Genomic DNA, 20,723 nt, shown 5'->3' with positions numbered 1-20,723 from the left:
GCAAAAGTCACTAGATAGAATATAAATTGGGGAGAAATGTTCCCGGTTCAGACCGGATAGCCCGATCGGGTAGCGATGGCAGCGGGTGGTTTGGAGAACCAGTAGCAAAAATTCCTGCCCCCACCCCCGCCCATGCCCAGCTGAGCCGCGCAATCATCAGAGGTTGTTTTTTTTTTTACTTTTCAAATCATTTTTTCTTCGGCCAAAAAAATGCTTTTAAAAGTTAAAAAAAAAAGCCTCTGATGATTGCATGGCTCAGCTGGGATCGTCAGAGCCTTTTAAAAGTATTTTTTTCTACAACCTCTTCGGCCAAAGAGGTTGTAGAAAAAATGCTTTTAAAAGTTAAAAAAAAAAAAGTTGGCCACGCCCACCAGTCACATTACCCCCACACACACACACCAAGCCACGCCCACAGAACCGGTAATAACAAATTTTACATTTCACCACTGATATAAACTGACAGCAAACAGCACCCCTTACTAACACTGATTTCTTCAGAGGAATTATTGAGTCTGTCATTTGCACCTCTATAACTGTCTGGTTCGGTTCTGCAACCCAACAAGAAAAACACAGACTTCAGAGGATAATTAGAACTGCAGAAAAAACAATGGCTACCAACCTGCCTTCCATTGAGGACCTGTATACTGCACGAATCAAGAAGAGGGCCGTGAAAATATTTGCAGATCCCTCGCATCCTGGACATAAACTGTTTCAACCCCTACCCTCAAAACGACGCTATAGAGCACTGCACACCAGAACAACTAGACACAAGAACAGTTTTTTCCCGAAGGCCATCACTCTGCTAAACAAATAATTCCCTCAACACTGTCAGACTATTTACTGAATCTGCACTACTATTAATCGTCTCATAGTTCCCATCACCAATCTCTTTCCACTTATGACTGTGTGACTATAACTTGTTGCTGGCAATCCTTGTGATTTATATTGATATATTGACCATAATTTGTGTTGTAAATGTCGTACCTTGATGAACGTATTTTTTCTTTTATGTACACTGAGAGCATATGCACCAAGACAAATTCCTTGTGTGTCCAATCACACTTGGCCAATAAAAATTCTATTCTATTCTGTTCTACTAACACTGATGATGTTACCTAGTTAGGGTAATGAAACGTCCACAAGAAAACAAGCAACCTCAGAGACCATCAAGGACCGCTCCTATGTGTATATATAAAATACACACTGAATGGAGTGTATTCAGTATATTCAACCTAAATTCAGAAAACTCCTAACCCCATTTTTAATGTGCAAGAAATGTTTATATTTCATTTCGTTTTTGTTTTTTTTTGATGGTCAGATACATGTTGAAGTCAACACATATTCATTCATCGTAGAACCTGTAGAACGGTTCCTATTGCCTTTTTTCCTGGGTTGATCCCCCCCCCCCAATTTGTAGTTTAGCCTTTCCTCTGGGATGCAATCCTGGACTTTTCTAGTAGTTTTCCATCCAGGTACCCACAAGGGCCAATCCTGCTTGTCTTTAGGGAGATTTGCCAAATTCGCCAGATGCTGCCCTACGCTATAACTGATACTATTATATGTTTATGTCACTGTTCACTACGTTCACATCCTCAGTGCTACTTGGCCAAAGAGGAAAATATAACTGCTTTTCCATGAACCCTTCCTGTTATGTTTTGACCTGGCACTTAGGATTAGGAAATGAATGCCACATTAGGTGAACCAACAGCTGATCCTTTTGTTAGCTTTGGACTTTGGGTGTGTTTCACGTTGACACCCTATGATGTAACTTTCATGCAAAACTCGTTTATATTGTATGGCCTATGATTGAATGTAAAAGAAAGAAAGCTACTATAGTGGAAATAAATATTTTTTTACCAGATATTCTTACTGAAAATTATTGTGTTGCTTATAACTAGCAATTGATGTGGTTCAGCCTCAGTATAAGTTCTTTCCACAAATAAGTAAAATTTGTCATTCTCTTTTTCAGATAGATGTAGATAGATGGGAGAGAGAGAGAGAGAGAGGGAGGGAGGAAGGGAGAGAGGGAGGGAGGGAGAGAAGATAGATAGACAGACAGATAGACAGAAATGATTAAATTATCACCTTTCACCTTAAAATGCTATAATAAGTTGCTGTGGAATTTTCCATCCAGCTTTATTACTTTGGGGTAAAAAAAAATTAAGCTACAAGAGAAGACAGCTCAAATTTCATGTCAATTCATGTCAATTGGCAACGCTATATCAAATCCTGTTCCTGTCAAAAGTGGTGTTCCCCAAGGTAGTGTTCTTGGACCAACGCTCTTCATACTATACATTAATGATCTCTGTGACCTTATTTCAAGTATTGTGTTCTCTTTGCTGACGATGTCAAACTATTTAATACCACTAACAATACTTCTACCTTTCAAGAAGACCTCGACTTTGTTTCCGATTGGTCTAAAACTTGGCAACTCCAAATCTCAACTAGCAAATGCTCAGTCTTACATATTGGAAAAAAGAACCCTATCAACAAGTACAAACTTGATGGTCATTACCTTACTGACGACCCCCACCCTGTCAAAGATCTTGGAGTTTTCATATCAAATGACCTAAATGCCAAAGCCCACTGCAACTATATAGCAAAAAAGGCTCTAAGAGTTGTTAACCTAATTTTACGCAGCTTCTTTTCCAAAAACTCTACACTACTAAGTAGAGCATACAAAACATTTCCCAGACCTATTCTTGAATACAGCTCATCCGTCTGGAACCCATACCACATCTCTGACATTAATACAATAGAACGCGTCCAGAAATATTTTACTAGAAGAGTTCTTCGCTCCTCCGAAAACAACAAAATACCTTATACCACCAGGCTAGAAATCCTGGGATTAGAAAATTTAGAACTCCGCCGACTTCGACATGACCTGTGTTTAACACACAAAATCATCTACTGCAATATCCTTCCTGTAAAAGACTACTTCAGCTTCAATCGCAACAATACAAGAGCAAACAATAGATTTAAACTTAATGTCAACCGCTTTAAACTTGATTGCAGAAAATATGACTTCTGTAACAGAGTTGTTAACGCTTGGAACTCATTACCTGACTCCATAGTCTCTATTCAAAATCACAAAATCTTCAACCAAAAACTGTCTACTATTGACCTCACCCCATTCCTAAGAGGACTATAAGAGGCGTGCATAAGAGCACAAAAGTGCCTACCGTTCCTGTCCTATTGTTCCCTTCATTATATCAAATTAACATAGCTGTTGCATACTTTTACCTATATATATATATATATATATATATATTTCTTTCGTGTGTTGTTTTTATTTATGACGATGTTTGTGTATACTGTTGTGACAAAGATAAATAAAAGAAAAACGTCTGAATCCAATTTGTTGAGCTTTGTTCCAAAGCCTTTTCTAAACAAAACCAATTATGGTTTTGGTGGGACAAAGCCCAAAGTGAGAAAGATAAAATAAATCCATTTGTATCCATCTACTTACTTAAGCCTACTCTTCTGCATTCCAATATAGAAGAAAGCCAAATGGGAGAAGTGTCTGAAGTGCTGGACTAGAAACCAGGAGACCATGAATTCTAGTCCTCCCTTTGGTGTGAAAGCTGATAGGGTGACTTTGGGTCCATCACTCTCTGTCAACCCAACCCAGGTCAAGGGTTATTGGTTATTGTGAAGAAAATAGGGGGCGGGGACATTAGATATATGTCTTATATCATATAAAGGTAGCTCAAATAAATAATTAATATTGATATCGGCATTGCTTATCTGCCCTTGACTAGTCCTTTTAATTAAAGGTAAGGTGTGTAACTTGGAAAACCAGTATAAATTGAGATTTTAATTCTTGTTTCAAATAAGTTGCATCTTGGAAAAGTGATGTTGGCTTCTTCACCCTAGCTCCTCCATTCTCTTAAATAAAATCCTCCATTATCTTGAAGATGTACTAAGGTAAAGGTTCCTCTTGCATATACGTGCTAGTCATTGCCGACTCTAGGAGGCGGTGCTCATCTCTGTTTCAAAACCGAAGAGCCAGTGCTGTCCAAAGACGTCTCTGTGGTCATGTGGCCGGCACGACTAAATGCCAAAGGCACACGGAATGCTGTTACCTTCCCACCAAAGGTGGTCCCTATTTTTTCTACTTGCATTTTTAGTGCTTTCAAAACTGCTAGCTGGGACAAGTAACGGGAGCTCACCCCGTTACACGGCAGCACTAGGGATTCGAACCGCCGAGCTGCCGACCTTTCTCTCGACAAGCTCAACGTCTTAGCCCCTGAGCCACCGCATCCCTTTTGCTCACTATACCCCAAGCTAAACTGATGGTAATGGTTCCCTTCTCATGGACTGGATAATTGGCTCTTCAAAGTTTATCTAAAGAGGTTATTGTAAACTCCTAAAGTTTTCTTGAAAATAGGATTGCTGACACATAACAACACTCCCCAGCCAATCTGCAGCTGATCAAAAGCCTTGCGCAGGTAACACACTGCTTATGTTTGATCTGTCTCCTGTTTTCTTTCTTTCAACCTCTGATGATGGGTGATGGTGACACTGGGCTTCCAATGTTGACTTTTATATTGTTTCTTGAGGGTTCTTCAGAAGATCTTGACCTTCTCAAGGTAGAAACCTGTGAGCAATGGGCTCCTTCTAGAATTTCCAGAAATCAGTTAGGAAGTTGTTGCTCCTTTTAGGAAGAATCTCATGGTGAAATCCAGCAGATTCCGACAGGTTCTGGAGAACCAGTAGCGGAAATTTTGAGTAGTTCGGAGAACCAGCAAATACCACCTCTGACTGGCCCCAGAGTGGGGTGGGAATGGAGATTTTGCAGTATCCTTCCCCTGCCATGCCCACCAAGCCATGCCCACAGAACCGGTAGTAAAAAAATTTGGATTTCACCACTGATCTGCTCTAAGATTAGAGCATGGTTCTTGCTCTCATTCCAGAGTAAGTAGTCGAGTGACAGGTTCAAAGGGAGGAAAAAGGAGTGGCCATTTGAGAAAACTCGAGTTTTTGTGAAAAACTTTTGATGTCCAGTTGCTGATCAATGAGTGTGGTTTGCCAGTTAGCCCTCAATTTGTTGGCATTGTTCATCTAACTTTGAACAACTTTGACTTGTTCAGGGTCTTTGCTGCCAACTAGGGGTCATCTCATATAGTCAGGGCTATGATTTTCCCAGTTGCAATGTATGGCTGTGAAAGTTGGACCATAAGAAAGGCTGAGGGCCAAAGAATTGAGACCTTTGAACTCTGGTGCTGGAGAAGACTCCTGCGAGTCCCTTGGACTGCAAGGTGATCAAACCGGTCAGTCCTAGAGGAGATCAACCCTGACTGCTCTTTAGGAGGCCAGATCCTGAAGAGGAAACTCAAATCCTTTGGTCACCTAATGAGAAGGAAGGACTCACTGGAGAAGAGCCTAATGCTGGGAAAGATTGAGGACAAAAGAAGAATGGGAGGACAGAGAATGAGGTGGCTGGATGGTGTCACTGAAGCAATCAGCGTGAGCTTAAATGGACTCCAGAGGATGGTAGAGGACAGGAAGGCCTGGAGGAACGTTGTCCATGGGGTCGCGATGGGTCGGACACGACTTCGCAACTAACAACAACAAAGTGGTCATCTGGATTTTTGAACCCAAGATTTTTAATTTTGTTTCTGATGATGAGATGCTCTTTTATCCCAAGCAGGGACAACTACATGCTTATGACACCCCACATTTCCACATGAAAAATGCTTTACTATTACTCGTGGCCATTGATTACTTAAAAATAATGTTGTTGTTTTTTTTCATTTTATCTTGACTACGTTTTAGAATGTGTGTTTGTTTGTGCGGTTTTTGCTTTTTAATTACATTGAACGTGTTTTAACGTCTGCATGAGAGGTGATAGCATGAGTTTTTACAGAAATAAATGTAAAAACAGCACAGCAAAAACCTGCATCAGAAATTGCAGGAGTTTCTCTCTTTTTTTGGATATTATGGTAAATATTCCTGAAAGCATGAAGGGCATGCAGGGATTTTTACTTGCATCAGCACCCCTGAAACTGGCAAGCAGACTTCATACACCCAATCTTCTTTGCCCTTTATTTTAAAAAAAAAAAAAGATATCCGAGCTCATAAACTCTCCGGTTCCTTTTCCCTTCCTCGCCGTTCACCAATTGCCTCCTGAAGCCAAAAGAATTTAGCTTATTTAGCAAGATCTTCTTTTAGTTTTGTCCTTCCTCTGTCTTCTTTTTATAGCTCTCTCGTCATAGACTTGTCAAAGACCAGGTTACAGTGTATTGATTTAGTGCAAATTAGATCAGGGGAAAAATTTAAATTTAGTGCACATTAGATCGGGGGAAAGCCAGCCTCGCTCAATCTTTTGTCTCTGAGTCAAGGAAAATAGAAGTGTCTGGAGTGGGTTGGTATTTCAAAAGGCAGGCATAGAAAAAAAAGTTATCTCAGAATTAGTCAAGGTCCTTGAGTATTTGCATAGGTGCCCATCTTGAAGCAAGAATGTTCTCCTGCAATTATCTCTGGTTGTCATTTGAGAAGAACCAGATTTGAAGGGTGCAAGCTGGTGGCCTTGGAGTGACCTTCTGAGCAGTGATCCATTATTTCCCCTTCGAGGCTGTCGTGTTCATTCTTATTGTGACTTAGTTACGATTTTCAATCTTTCTATTGGAAAGTGCATGCGGACAAGAGGTTTTGTTCTTCTATCATCCTATGGCAAATCTAACTTTTGCCAAATGCCTGCAATTTGCCTTGGAATCCGGACAAAAATGAATTCCTCTTTCCTCGCTTGGATTTTTCAGAGATGAGAGCAGGGGTAAAATCTACTTACCTTCCTTACCGGTTCGGAAGTGCACGCGCCATGTCAGATGCGCACGCAGAAAGTCATGCCCACCAAGCCACACCACACCCACCAAGCCATGCCCACAGAACTGGTAGAAAAAAAATTGAATTTCACCACTGCAGAGAACTGATTTTTTTTTAAATGCTATTTCAAGAAGGCATTTGTTCTCTATCTTGTATCCTTCCTTGACAGCTTTTTCTATTTGAATTATTGTAAAATATCCCGTATGCTTATAGGGTTTCTACTTTATTTTTCCTTCATGTGATGATTTTGATGAATGCTTTTTCTATAGGATTAGTGGGTTTGTTTTTTTCTGGCTTCAGTCGTTCGGAACTCTGTTATTCACCTATCTGTTTCTTTAATCATCAAACACACACAAAATAAAGGCATTTTATTAAATAAAGAGTTTTAGCTGGTGTGCAGACTACAGAAATTTTCTGTAGGGATTTGCAGGAATTCTGTATATGGTTAATATGAGCTAATGCAGATGCAAATATAATGCTTTTATCTACTACTTTTACAAAACAGTAGCAAGATTAGGAATATCTTTTCTATTTCAGGACAAAAAAAAAATCATCAAAACTCAAAAAAAAAAATCCCTCAAGAGTGTCTAAATTATTCTCTTTTTTTCTATTGCCAGCAGTTGTCTGATCCTCCTCAGGAAGCTTTTCCTTAATTTTGTAAGAATAAATGTTCCTCTCTTCTTAGTCAAATAGACCGGAAGATTTATTTTAAAGTATACTTAATTGATTAATTGCAGTATTCAAATATAATATAGGATTTGATTTCATTCGTTCATTCGATTTTTTTTTAAACCAGTCAATCTCGGCTATTTACATTCTCCACAGTATACATAATTTACATGTAACAATAACTAATTCACAGATAAAATTACACAATTATGTATAAAAAGCTATGAAAAAGGCAACATTTATGTACCAAAGGGCTGTTAAAGTAATTTCCTGGAGTCTAACGAAATAGGAGGCGGCCAGCTTTGATGAAGAAGACAAGCAATGTCATCATCTTGGCATTATCTCAGAAAAACAAAATGGGAGATTCCTTTTACAGTAGTGGTCAAAATTGTGGAAACTTTTTGGGAAAAGTGTATTTTCTAAAACTAGCTAATAACACCACTTTTTTGGAGTAGTATCATAAAATTATATATCAATGGAAAGACAATTTAATCAAGAATGTAATGCAGTAAATTTTATGAAGGATTTGCTATTAGAATAGCAGTTAGAGTATAAAGAAGAAAAGGGAAACACATAGAAAAAAATGAGATATACAAAAATTAACACCATAGAAAAAACGATATATACAAAAATTATCACCATGTCAGTTAATACTTAGTTGGGGAATTTTTAGCATGAATTACGGCCATACAACGTCTTCCCATGGAGTGAACCAAGTCTTTTAGTTCTGCAGCTGTTATAATGTGAAACCAAGATTGAAGGATTGCCTCTATTAACTGGGTTTTATTACTGGGTCGCTTCTGACTACCAAGTTTCTTTAGTCAGTGGCTCCATAGATTTTCAATTGGGTTAAGGTCTGAGCTATTCCCAGCCCATTCCAGCAGCGAAATAGGATTATCTTGAAACTCCAAAGAAGAAATGGTGTTATTAACCATCAAATCTCAAAAATATACTTTTCCCAAAAGGATTCTATAATTTTGGCCACTACTGTAGATTTTCCTAGAAGCTGCAAATCAGGTAGGTTGAAGCTGAGTGCAAGAGATAGATTTTAGTGCCAGGCATTGTTGGTTGGACTTCCTTTTTTTCCCATGTGTAATTTTCAAATGCTTGAACTTTTAAGTATTGAAGGTGAGTGCACCTGATATTGTGTTTGTGTTTTAGATACTCAGAGAATCTAATAAATTAGCTGAAATGGAAGAGCCCCCTTTGCTACCAGGAGAAACTATTAAGGACATGGGTAAGTGCAGCTATTTGTATTTTCTCGTCAAAGTAAATTGCAAGAGCCATGGACAGTCTTCATTTGACCCACAAGTAGTCCTCAGCATACAACCACAATTGAGCCCCAAATTTCTATTGCTAAGCAAGACAGTTGTAAAAGTGAGGCTTGCCCCATTTTACGGGCTTCCTGGCTATAGTTGTTATGAGAATCATCGCTGTCCTTAAGTTAGTAACATGGATGTTATGTGAATTGACTTTGCTTGTCAGAAGGTCACAAAAGGTGATCATATGACCCCCAGGACACTGCAACCATCATAAGAACATGCCAGTTGCCAAAGGATGCTGCAATGGTCATGTGCAAAAAATGGTCATAAGTCACTCTTTTTAGTGCCGTTGTTACTTCAAACGGTCACTAAGTGAACTGTTGTAAGTTGAGGGCTACTTGTATACGTGTGCCTGAATAAAAAGTAAGTACAAGTAGTCCTCGACTTACAAACATTCATTCAGTGACTGTTTGAAGTTTCAGCAGCACTGAAAAAAGAGATTTATGATCACATTTTTCACATTTATGACTGTTACAGTATCCATAGTCATATGATCCTTAGGAATCATCAAATACGATAGATAGATAGATAGATAGATAGATAGATAGATAGATAGATAGATAGATAGATAGATAGATGTAGGTTGGTAGGTAGGTAGATAGGTTGATCGATAGGCTGGCAGGCAGGGTAGGTAGGTAGGTAGAGATAGATAAACAGACATACAGACCAGGTAGGTAGGTAGGTAGGCAGGCAGACAGACAGGCAGGCAGGCAGGCAGACAGACAGAACCAATCTTCTTCTATATATATAAAAGCCAAATACCACTCACTCATCACGAAATCTCCAGAACGGTAAAGCCTACAAACTTGAAATTTGGCACGTATGTTCCTCTTCGCTTCTAGTTGCTCGCCAAGAAAGGATTTGTCGAAAGGACCATCAGATCATTAGTATTTCATATACAGTATTATATTCACACGCTCTGATGCTAAGGAGCTAGATATTCTACTCCTCCACCCCACCTGAAAAAAACTCTGTTCCAACTGCCAGTTGCCTTAGATTAACACGCTCTGCCACTTCCCCGTCACTAACCAGGCGTGACCGTGGCCAGTGCGTGACTCATCCGGCCTGTGGGCTGGGACATTCTACTCCCCCTCCCCCTCTTTTCCAACTGCCAGTTGCCTTATATTAACATGCTCTGATGTTACGAGTTGTACATACTACATTAAGGTTCAGGCTTTAAGTGTCAATTTATCATGCCTGATCACATAGTTTCATAGTGAAGCACGGGCGTTCAGCTAGTACTTACATATTAGCATCTGCTATCAGTGTATATCAGTGGAAGGAACCTGTTTAAGACATTCAACCAAAATACCTCTATGCTAGCACAGAGAAGCCCAAATACCAATGATGCGTCAATGTGTACCTCACTTGGCCAACCCTCCTCACAGTTACTTCTATTTTATTCAGGCATACTCATATTCCTGAAAAATCTATCCTCTTTCAGATACAGGGAGTTCTTGACTTATGATCACAATTGAGCCTAAAATTTTTCTTCCCCTTTCATTTTATAACCTTCCTTGCCACAGGTGTTAAATGAATCACTGCAGTTATTAAGTTAGTAACACTGTTGTTAAGTGAATCTGGCTTCCCAATTAGTTTTGCTTGTCAGAAGGTCTCAAAGAAAGTGGAACACATGACTCCAGGTCACTGCATCTGTCATAAATACATGTGTCCGATTTTGATTACCGTATTTTCGGAGTATAAGACGCACCAGAGTAAAAGACGCAGCTTAGTTTTTTGGGGGGGAAATAGGAAAAAAAAAATTCTGCTTACCAGGTATTCATCTGGCTAGCATCCTTAGCCTGGTCAGCTTCAGCACATTAGTCTGCTGGTTTTGAGCGTGTGCACATTAGTTCTCTGCTTGGGGCTGAAATACAGCTTCTAAAGCACAGCTGATCATCGGAAGGAGCAGCAATGAGAACAACGGGCGAAGCGCAGAATATCGCTTCACTCGCAGACGCCTCGTTGAGGCTAAAAAACAGCTTCAAAAGGACAGCTGATCATCAGAAGGAGCTCCAGTGACTAAAGCACATGAAGTGCGGAAGGGTTAAGAGAAGGCAAGAGCTGTTCCGGGTAGCCATTTTGGGCATTGTGTATCGTGTTTTCGTCCTCCGTACGCATCGCGTTTTCAGGCAGCGATCGGAGGCGATGTGCTCTGCCGATCCCTGCAGCCTAGAAGGGCTCTAAAATCGAGTGTTTGGAGGCTGGAAATGCGATGCGCGGTGGCCAAAATGGCTAAGCCATTGTTGGTGGCAATCTTTGCAGCAAGGAAGAGGACGTGCGGAGACCAAAGGGTGAGGGCCAGCCAGTGGGTGGGTCTACATTTGGAGTTTAAGACGCACCCAAATTTTCAGCCTCTTTTTTGGGGGTGGGGGAAGTGTGTCTTATACTTCGAAAAATACCATACATGTTGACCTAAGGAGTGTAGGATAGATAGAACTAGAAAACTGGTAAAACAAATGAAATGGAGTAGCTGGGTCCGTGTGTCAGATGAATTCCTGCTAGAAATACTTGGCTTCAAGTCTTTGTTTATATGAATTCAGCTTCTAGCTGCGCATGGGGCTCATTAAAATAACTTTGCGGGAAAGTTTAAAGGTTAAGCATTTTGTCAGAGATTCCAGGGGAAATAATGTCAAACTGTGTGCCTCTCTCATTCTCAAATCTATCCATAAAACAATCATGTCAGGCCATATTTATTTGTTCCTGCCACAAAGTTTAAAATCCTTTTGTACTACAAGTCTGCAGAAGTAGTGAGAAGAAATTCTTTTTGTTTTCTTCTTCAGGCGGCATAAATCCAGAATTACTCTTTCACCTTAGAAAAACAGGAGGGGGGGGTGGTTAAGAGAGATTTTAAACCTTATGGCAAACGGTTCCCTGTGGAAATATTTATAATACTTCTAATTTCTTTCCTAGCAAAAGATGTTACTCATATCTGCCCATTTACCGGAGGTATTAGAGGAACTTTGACAGTTACAAATTACAGACTGTATTTTAAAAGCATGGAAAGGGTAAGGCTTAATAAATCGCTGTTGTTTTTTTTACTTTTTCTTGTTTTTGATAGATACTCAGCTCTTATTTGAAGGGAGAGCACAGCTCAGTGCACATTTTGTGAGCCATGATGGAATCTTCTGCTCAGCAGTGGGTTTCAGATATTGTTACCACCGGTTTGCCGCGCACTCTCTCTTCGTGCATGTGCACACCTTCTGCGCATGCGCCCAGCCATCCACGCATGTGATTTGCTCATGCATGTGCCTTCTACGCATGTGCCCCGCCTCGAAAACGTGGCTAAATAGGATGGCACAGCTCCAGATCTCCGCTACCGGTTTGGGCGAATCGGCCCGAACCGGTTGAATACCATCTCTGCTTTTGCCTTTCAAAGTGGAGTTGAAAAAAATCTCACATTCTTATCTATTAAGTGATTTACACAACATAGCCTTCAACATGAAACAATCAGAACTAAATTTTTTATTGTTTGACAAATACTTAGATGCAGCATTTCTTTTCATCTAACATTATACTGGATGAAAAAGTCAAGCAATTTTATGCTTGTGTCATCGACATCCTACATTTTAATTAATCTTGGTAGAATATTTCTTTCTCTCTATTTCCAATGCTATAACTCAATGTTTCTCAATCTTGGTGACTTAAAGATGGGTTGGACTTCAAATCCCAAATTCCCCAACCAGCTATTCTGGCTGGGAAATTCTGGGAGTTGAAGTCCACCCATCTTCAAATTGCTAAAGTTGAGAAACCCTGTCCTTAGTCATTATTTCTTAAACTTTTTTAAAATCTCAGAATCCCTTTCTATTTAAAAAAAAATTACCAAGGATCCCCAAAGGAGCTTTTGTTTATATGGGTTATATTTATCAATATTTCCCATATTAAAAATTAAAATGGATGCATTCTCTGTCTCTACGTGTCTATGGAGATTCTCAATCAACTGGATTATGGTTGTCCCAAAGATGCTTTTTCCAAAAGACAATCAGACTTCCTTGATTTTTTTTTCCCTTTGAAAACGTTTTTCTTCTCATCCAAGAGCTTTTATTCAGAACTGAAGAAGAAAAAAACCAAGAAAGTCCAGTTGCCTTTTGAAAAAAAAAGGCACCTTTGGGACAATCTTTGCCTCTGCTTTTTATCCTGATTGTTTGATGGGATTTTAATATTGGGTTATTTTCAGGGGTGGGCTGCTGGGGGTTCGGGAGAACCTCTAGCTAAGATTCTGTGCAGTTCAGAGAACCCCCAAATCCCACTCCCGGCTGGCCCCACTCACCTGTCCCCTCCCAGGAGTCCCCACACGGCCCGTTTTGGATGCAGGTAAGTGCAGGGTGCATGCAGAGGCTCGGGGAGGGTGAAAAGTGGGCCTACCGGAGGTTCGGGTAAAGTTTGGGCCCGTTTCCAGTCTCCAGAGGGCCTTCGGAGGCTGCTTTCGCCCTCCCGGAGGCTCGAGGAAAGTCTCCAGAGAGTAGGGAGGGCAAAAATGCCCCCTCTGCCATGGTGCAGGAGGCCGACTAGGCCATGCCCACCATGACCACGCCCATCCAGCAACCAGGCAGAGAACCTCTTGGTAAAATTTTTGAAGCCCACCCCTGGTTATTTTTCAATGTAGGTTGGCAAATAATTTTGATTTTGCGGACTGCAGAGACAACCCTTGGGGATCCTAGGACCATGCTTTAAAAAACACTGCCCTAGGTTAACTAAATAATAGAATGTCAATGGTTTTTAATTGATATTGTATAAATATTATTCTATTGAAACAATATAACGTGTCAGCATTTAAAACTATTTCATGAAAAGGGGGGCCAGGAAAAACTCACCTGTGAAAACATTGGAGCCGACATTGCCAGCAGCGTAGATAAATGTAGGCTAAATGAACCAAGGCTTGTACTGGATATTCATCAACTTCAAATATTCATTAGGACTGTAAAGCACTTCAGATTCGGTCTCCAAAGAGCAAGTCTGTTATTTCTTGCACAGTGATGGCAAAATTTATGATTGCCATAAGAAGGAGCAAAGCAAAGCTGTAATATTCATGTTTCCATACCATGCATGGAACAAAAAAGCCACTTTAAAAATTACATTTTCTCATAGCTTATATTTTTATAGATAATAGGCCAGGAGGAACGTTGTCCATGGGGTCACGATGGGTCAGACAACTTCACAACTAACAACAAAACATGTGTTGAAATGGACTGTAACAAAGGGAAATATATTTTGTGCTGAGTAGCCATTTAGGTGTTGGATTAAGCCTGGGGAGATCCAAGTTTATCCACTTTTGTGGAAATTTCCTGAGTGATTTTGACCAGTTTTTCTCCCTCAGACCACCATATTTCATAGGGAACTTGTTTTGGTGGTAAAATGAAAACAGATTCAATGTAATACGCTTTGACTTCTCTGAGGAATGGTGGAACATAAAGGTAATAAGGATGTATATAGTATCTAACGCAGAGGTGCCAGCTTCCGACCGCGGGATGCTTAGATCTGGCCCAGGAGGCCACCCTGGAATCAGCTAAGGACCGGCCCGCAGTGCCTATGCCAGTGAAAATGGAGCTCCGTTTTCGCTGGCAGAGGGTTGCAGGAGACCATCGCAGCTGAAAACGGAGCCCAGGAGCCTGTTTTCGCTGGCAGAGCGCTTGGGCTATCATAGGCTCCCCCAACACGAGTGACATTGAACTGGCCACACCCACCCTGGCCATCCACACCCCAGCCCCCCGACGTCAAACACAACCCTGATGTGACCCTCAATGAAATTAAGTTTGACACCTCTGATTTAATGCATTAATCTTAAAAGGTATCCTCAGCTTTCTGAACGTGTTTGAAAGTTTATTGCATGGCTAAGTGTCAAAAAAAATATCAAATCTTAGCTCTGTCTTAACAATAATTCTTTGGTCTGGATGCTTTATTAATAAATTTCCATTTTTTTTCCAGAACCCTCCATTTGTTCTAGATGGCCCTCTTGGAGTGATTAACAGAGTAGAGAAAATTGGAGGAGCTTCTAGTCGTGGTGAAAATTCATACGGCCTAGAAATTATGTGCAAGGTAAACTGTTTTACCAAGAATGGGAAGATACTGAGTTCATGATCCATATAGCATGTAATGGCTACGGCTTGTAACGTTCTTAATGGACTTCAGTAAAGCATGATGTCGACAATTCATATAATCATAAAATGTCAGGGTTGTAAATGACTCTGAAGATCATTTAATCCAACCCCCAGTCCAAATGAAGAATGTACTATTCTGTTTTGTTTTGTTTTTTTGCATTTATATCCTGCCCTTCTCCGAAGACTCAGGGCGGCTTACATTGTGTTAAGCAATAGTCTTCATCCATTTGTATATTATATACAAAGTCAACTTTTATTGCCCCCAACATTCTGGGTCCTCATTTTACCTACCTTATAAAGGATGGAAGGCTGAGTCAACCTTGGGCCTGGTGGGACTTGAACCTGCAATAATTGCAAGCAGCTGCTATTAATAACAGACTGTCTTACCAGTCTGAGCCACCAGAGGCCACTATTCTGTTTTTACGTTTTAAGGTATAATAAGTTTAGATGAGGTTCATTGAAGTTAAACATTTTTTGAGCCCGGAGACCATTGTCGCCTACATTCACGATTGAATGAAAAGCTAAATTTCAATTAGAGATCAGTGGGGAATAAAAGTCATGTCTTTTTTCCCATCCAAGTTCGTGGCTTCCTTGAAAACTGTTCATGGACACCAGATTAAGAATCCCAGTTCAAAGTGATAGACTTGCGGTTTTGCCTCTTACAAAATATTTTTCCTCTTCTCCATGGCATAACATAGGAGGAATTTGGAAGCAATTGATAAAGTAATTTCTCAGCAAATGAATCGTCAGTATGGCGTGCTAAAGGGCTTCTGGTAAGACCTCGTTTTTTCCCTACATTCTGTAGGATGTCCGGAATGTTCGGTTCGCTCATAGACCTGAAGGTCGCACGAGAAGAGCCATATTTGAGAACTTGACAAAATACGCATTTCCGATGTCCAATCACTTGGTGAGTATTTGTTGCTAATCTGACAAACATTTTTTCCAAGGTATCCAGGTAGTCCTGGACTTATAACCACAATTGAGCCCCAATTTCCATTGCTAAGCAATGCAGTTGTTAAGTGAGGGATCCTTGGGGCTCTCTGAGCTTGCTTGTTTTCTTGCAGATGTTTCATTACCCTAACTAGGTAACATCATCAGTGCAATAGTTAAGTGAGTTTTCCCCATTTTACCTTTCTTTCCACGGTTGTTAAGTGAATCACTGGAGCTTTAAGTTAGCAACACGGTTGTTATGTGAATCTGGCTTCCCTATTGTCAGGAGTTCACAGAAGGTGATCACATGATCCCACGACTCTGCAACTACCATAAATTCATGCCAGTTGCCAAGTGTCCAAATTTTAATCACATGACCATGATAATACTGCAAAAATCGTAGGTGTGAACATCAGCCATACTGTTGTGGTCTGGCAGCAGCCTGCGGAGCTGGCAAAGGAGTCGGACAGTGATGAGGCTGAGGTGAGGCCAGGGCCATCGGGGAGTGAGGTGCGGACCCAGAGCCTCCAGAGGCAGACAGTAGTGAGGCAGAGGAACAGGAAGAGCCTGTTCCTAATGCATGAATGAGAAGAGCTGCCAGAAGGCAAGAGCAGCTCAAGCAAAAATGTTGTGGCTCCCGCCCCTGAACCTGGCCCCATGGCCGAAAGTGCCTTGGAGCCGGGCCTGCTGCCAGAAAGTGACTTGGACAGTGAGGGGGAAGGGCCATCAGGACTTACCTCAGAAGCACCGGCCTCCCTGGCTCAGTTCCAGGAGCCAGAAGCAGGCCAGGTGAAAGAAATAATGAGGCCTCCTTCCCTTGACTCTTCCCCCCCCCAGGCCACGCCTGCAGACCCAGCTGACAGCAATCAGGCTTGGCTGAATCCTAGATTTCGTAGGCTGGAGAGAAGGGAACAACAGAAGCAGGGGAGGGGCAGGCCTAGGAAGTGCTGAGTCATGGAGCTACACCCCACAGGATATAAAAGGCAGCAAGAGCTGGTGTGTCTCTTTGTATCAGGCAAATCCACGGATTGACTAGAGCTGAAGGTTGTGACTCACCAGCGTCTTGGCTGCTAACGAGGGCTCTTGGCAGATGCTGGCTCTTTTGCTGCCAGAGCTAATAAGAGCCGGCTAATTAAGCCATCGTTTGGACGGAGGCGAGGAGGACATAACAAAAAAGGACAACTCAGGAGTAGGGCCAAGAGATGATTGGCTCCTCCCATAAGGCTTAAAACAGACCAATAACAGTGTTTGGGCTTTGCTGAAAACAACATTGGTAGCTGCGTCTTCTGCTTCGTCTTGCATTTATTTTTGTGACTTCTGAACGTTTACCAAGAAAGGCCTTTGGCAGTTTGCCTAGTTGGACCAGGATTTGCGATAGGACTGAGGAATTTGTTTTAATTTAGTTGAACTATGCTGGGAATGAAGTAATTCTCAGCTGTTCGAATAAAGTTTGTTTGTTTTTACACTGACTGAGTTTCCTACTACCTACTTGGGCCTGGGTCACAACACATACCTCACTGTTGTCAGCACCACTGTAACTTTGAAAGGTCACTAAACAAATTATTGTAAGTTGAGGGCTTACCTATACACTGTGGTTGTAAGATGAAAATGCAGGAAAGTAAAGGGATATTGATCTCGGTGGGAGTTATTGGGCTTCTTGAAGCCAATCTAAAAGCAAGGCTATAATCGGGTGAAATCCTCTGAAGTCTGCTGCTGGTTCTGTGAGTCTGCTACTGAGCGCGCGGTTTGCTAAAAAAGGAACATTTTGAAGCCTTCCGAGTCTGCAAAGGTAAGTAGAACAGTGAGAGGAGGAGGAATCTGCTGTGCCACACGATTTAGATTAGCTAGAAAGCAGGAAATCCGACGATTCTACCTAATATAAATCGTGCGTTACAGCTGATCGTCACCCAGCTGATCGTCGGAAATACCGGTTCACCCAAACCGGTAGCATTTTTTACTACCAGTCCGAGGGTAGTATTTCACCCTTGGCTGTAATCCTTTCATGTTGCAAAAGAGGGAGACTCAGAGTTGAATCAGAATGTTCAAATATTTTTATTTCCCCATAAACGCTAGGATTAGTCACTTTTCCCATAATTGATGGGGAGGATACGTGTGTCAAACATTCTTTTCTTTTAAAAACAGTCTGAAAGGGTAAAGAAATTTAGATTGAGTTCAACTCCTGGTGCCCTGAGGGAAATATCCATGAGGTCTTCTCAGGCAACAGTACTGAAGTTTTGCCACTGTCTTCTTCCAGGATGTTTTTTCCAACTTCCATTTCTAGCCTACAGCTCCTTACTGATCTCCCATCAAAATACAAATTTGATCTTATCCTGCTTGGCTTTTTAAATCAATCAAGGCTGGGTGACCATAAGAACAATGTCTCAAAGGTGCTTTTTCAAAAGGCAACTGGACTGTTTTTTCTCTTGAAAAAGATGTTCCACTTCTTATCGAAGAAACCTCATCAGTGCTACAGCTTCAGTGTACCCCATGCAAATCAAACAGGAGTCAAAGGGAGTTCAAAATTTCTCCACATACCATATTTTTTGCTCCATAAACGCACCTGACCATAAAACGTACTCACGTTTTTTGCCTCCACATGCCCCATTTTTGGCCTCCGCACACCCCATTTTCGGCCTCCGTGCGTCCCATATTTGGCCTCCGCATGCCCCATTTTTGGCCTCCGCACACCCTGTTTTCGGCCTCTGTGCAGCTCATTTTGGGCCTCCTCACGTATCGTTTTTGGCCTCCGGGCGTCCCATTTTCGGCCTCCTTCTTGAAGGCCGAAAGCAGGAGACACGGAGGCCAAAAATGGGGCACAAAGGGGCCAAAAACAGCCAAAGGATGGGGGCTGGCGAAAGGGCGGGGCTTCAGCAATATTCGCTCTATAAAACGCACAGACAATTCCACCCACTTTTGGGAAACAAACAAGTATGTCTTATGGAGCGAAAAACACAGTATATCGTTTGCAGAATATTTCTCCATAGTGAAAACTCTTTTTAAAGAATAAAATTAATATGCCTGTACCCAGACATATAAGAGTGATTTCAGCCAGAAAGAGAGTCCATTTTATTTCAATTGCCCAGGCGCAGCCATTTGATACTATAACACATATGCATGAATATAGGCTTTATATATGACATTTGTTATTATTTCTCGGCTCTCATTGCTTCGGTGTATTGTTAACATCACTCTTATTTAAGCTGACCCAATCACTGCTGAGTGGGAGAACCAGGGAAGCCCCTATTAAGCCCCTATGGGGGCTACTCTAGGCATTTGTCATATAAAGTTCAGATTTACTCTCAAGATGGCTTCCTGTGGATTTAAATCCACATCCCTCCTGGTTGGTCCAAGACCTCTAGGAAGGTGACGTGATTGATGGTGAATGCATCATTAAGAAAAGGTTTGTCCTATCAGCTCTGAAGGAGGTGGTGCTCTGGTCCCTTCAGATGTAGTGGAACAGGACAATTTTCACCCAGTCTCCAAACTTCTCTTGTTGCTTACGCTATTTGATGTAGATTCAGGAATTTCACCCATCAGTCCAAGGTTAAGTACCATCAGTATGCTGATGACTCTTAACTGCAATCTGTCTTGATGTTTAGGAAGCTGGAAGGGTTAGGGTTAGGGTTAGAAGCAGGGCTGAAATCCAGCAGAACCAGTAGCAGAAATTTTGAGCAGTTCGGAGAACTGGTAGCGGAAATTTTGAGTAGTTCAGGGAACCGGAAAATACCACCTCTGGCTGGCTCCAGAGTGGGGTGGGAATGGAGATTTTGCAGTATCCTTCCCCTGGAGTGGGGTGGGAATGGGAATTTTACAATATCCTTCCCCCAGGAGTGGGGAGGGAATGGGGATTTTGCAGTATCATTCCCTGCCATGCCCACCAAGCCACGCCCACCGAACCGGTAATAAAAAAAATTGGATTTCATCACTGGTTAAAAGACAAGAACAACTAAGAAAGCAGGGTCGACTTAGAAGTAAAGCCACACCTTGGAGGTGATTGGCCTCTCCCATAGGAAACAAAAGAGGAGCGAACGGGAGTGGGCTTTTGCAAAAAACAATTCGTTTGGTCGAGTGGAAAGATCAGTCCATGACTCTGCCAAGTTTTGCCTTGCACTATGTTTGGAAACTAGTTACCTGGCAGCTTTTCAAGCAAGATAAGGTCTGTGTTGATAAATATTCTTCTGAAAGACTTGTTTCCCAAGACTTGCTGACTGTGAATGAAAGGAATTCACAGTCGTGTAAATAAAAGGGGTTTTGCCCAGTGGTGAAATCTGAACCAGTTTACTACCAGTTCATTGGCTGTGCATGGGCACACAGATGCACAGTGCACGCCAAAAGGAGGCATGGGATAAGTAGAACAGCGCGCCGGGGGGTGATCAGCTGTGGCGCGCAATCTTTTTTTTTTTACTTTTAAAAGTATTGCTTTTAAAAGTAAAAAAATAAGGCTTTGGTGATCGTGTCGCTCAGCTGTGATCGTCAGAGCCTTTTTTTTACCTTTTAAAAGCATTTTTTTACAACCTCTTAGCCAAAGAGGTTGTAGAAAAAATGCTTTTAAAAGGTAAAAAAAGGCTCTGACAATCAGGCAACTCAGCTGGGATTGTCAGAGCCTTTTAAAAGTATTTGTTTTACAACCTCTTTGGCTGAAGAGGTTGTAGAAAAATGTTTTTAAAAGTAAAAAAAAAAAGGCTCTGATGATTGCGTGGCTCAGCTGGGCATGGGTGGGTGGGGGCAGGGATTTTTGCTACCGGTTCTCTGAACCACCTGCTGCCCGAACCAGGAGCATTTCACCCCTGGTTTTGTCTGGACCAAGACTCTTCTTCCTGTTTTTTTAAGGGAGCCTAGGACAGTACAATCCACATCTTTCCAGTCTCAACATTTCCTT

The 20,723-nt window shown here is 41.5% G+C and overlaps 1 protein-coding gene across 4 annotated transcripts in view; it reads left to right on the top strand.

The window, feature by feature from the left end:
* MTMR2 (myotubularin related protein 2) overlaps positions 1-20,723 on the top strand; it is a 65,427-nt gene that overhangs the window by 11,494 nt on the left and 33,210 nt on the right. For 3 of the 4 annotated variants that reach the window (XR_009155290.1, XM_058184678.1, XM_058184676.1), the window contains 4 exons: positions 8,656-8,731; positions 11,730-11,824; positions 14,742-14,852; positions 15,720-15,821. Coding sequence is in view for 3 of the 4 variants with exons in the window: in XM_058184676.1 (XP_058040659.1) it covers positions 8,656-8,731; positions 11,730-11,824; positions 14,742-14,852; positions 15,720-15,821 (384 nt within the window). In the remaining variant the exon portion in view is untranslated. Of the gene's footprint in view, positions 1-8,655; positions 8,732-11,729; positions 11,825-11,877; positions 11,955-14,741; positions 14,853-15,719; positions 15,822-20,723 lie in introns of all 4 variants that reach the window. The other variant, XM_058184677.1, reaches the window with a different exon arrangement.

This window comes from Ahaetulla prasina, chromosome 5 (genome assembly GCF_028640845.1).
Source record: "Ahaetulla prasina isolate Xishuangbanna chromosome 5, ASM2864084v1, whole genome shotgun sequence".
In the NCBI taxonomy this organism is placed as follows: domain Eukaryota; kingdom Metazoa; phylum Chordata; class Lepidosauria; order Squamata; family Colubridae; genus Ahaetulla; species Ahaetulla prasina.
Note: the sequence above shows the minus strand (reverse complement) of the source record. Positions and strands in the feature narration are given on the sequence as shown.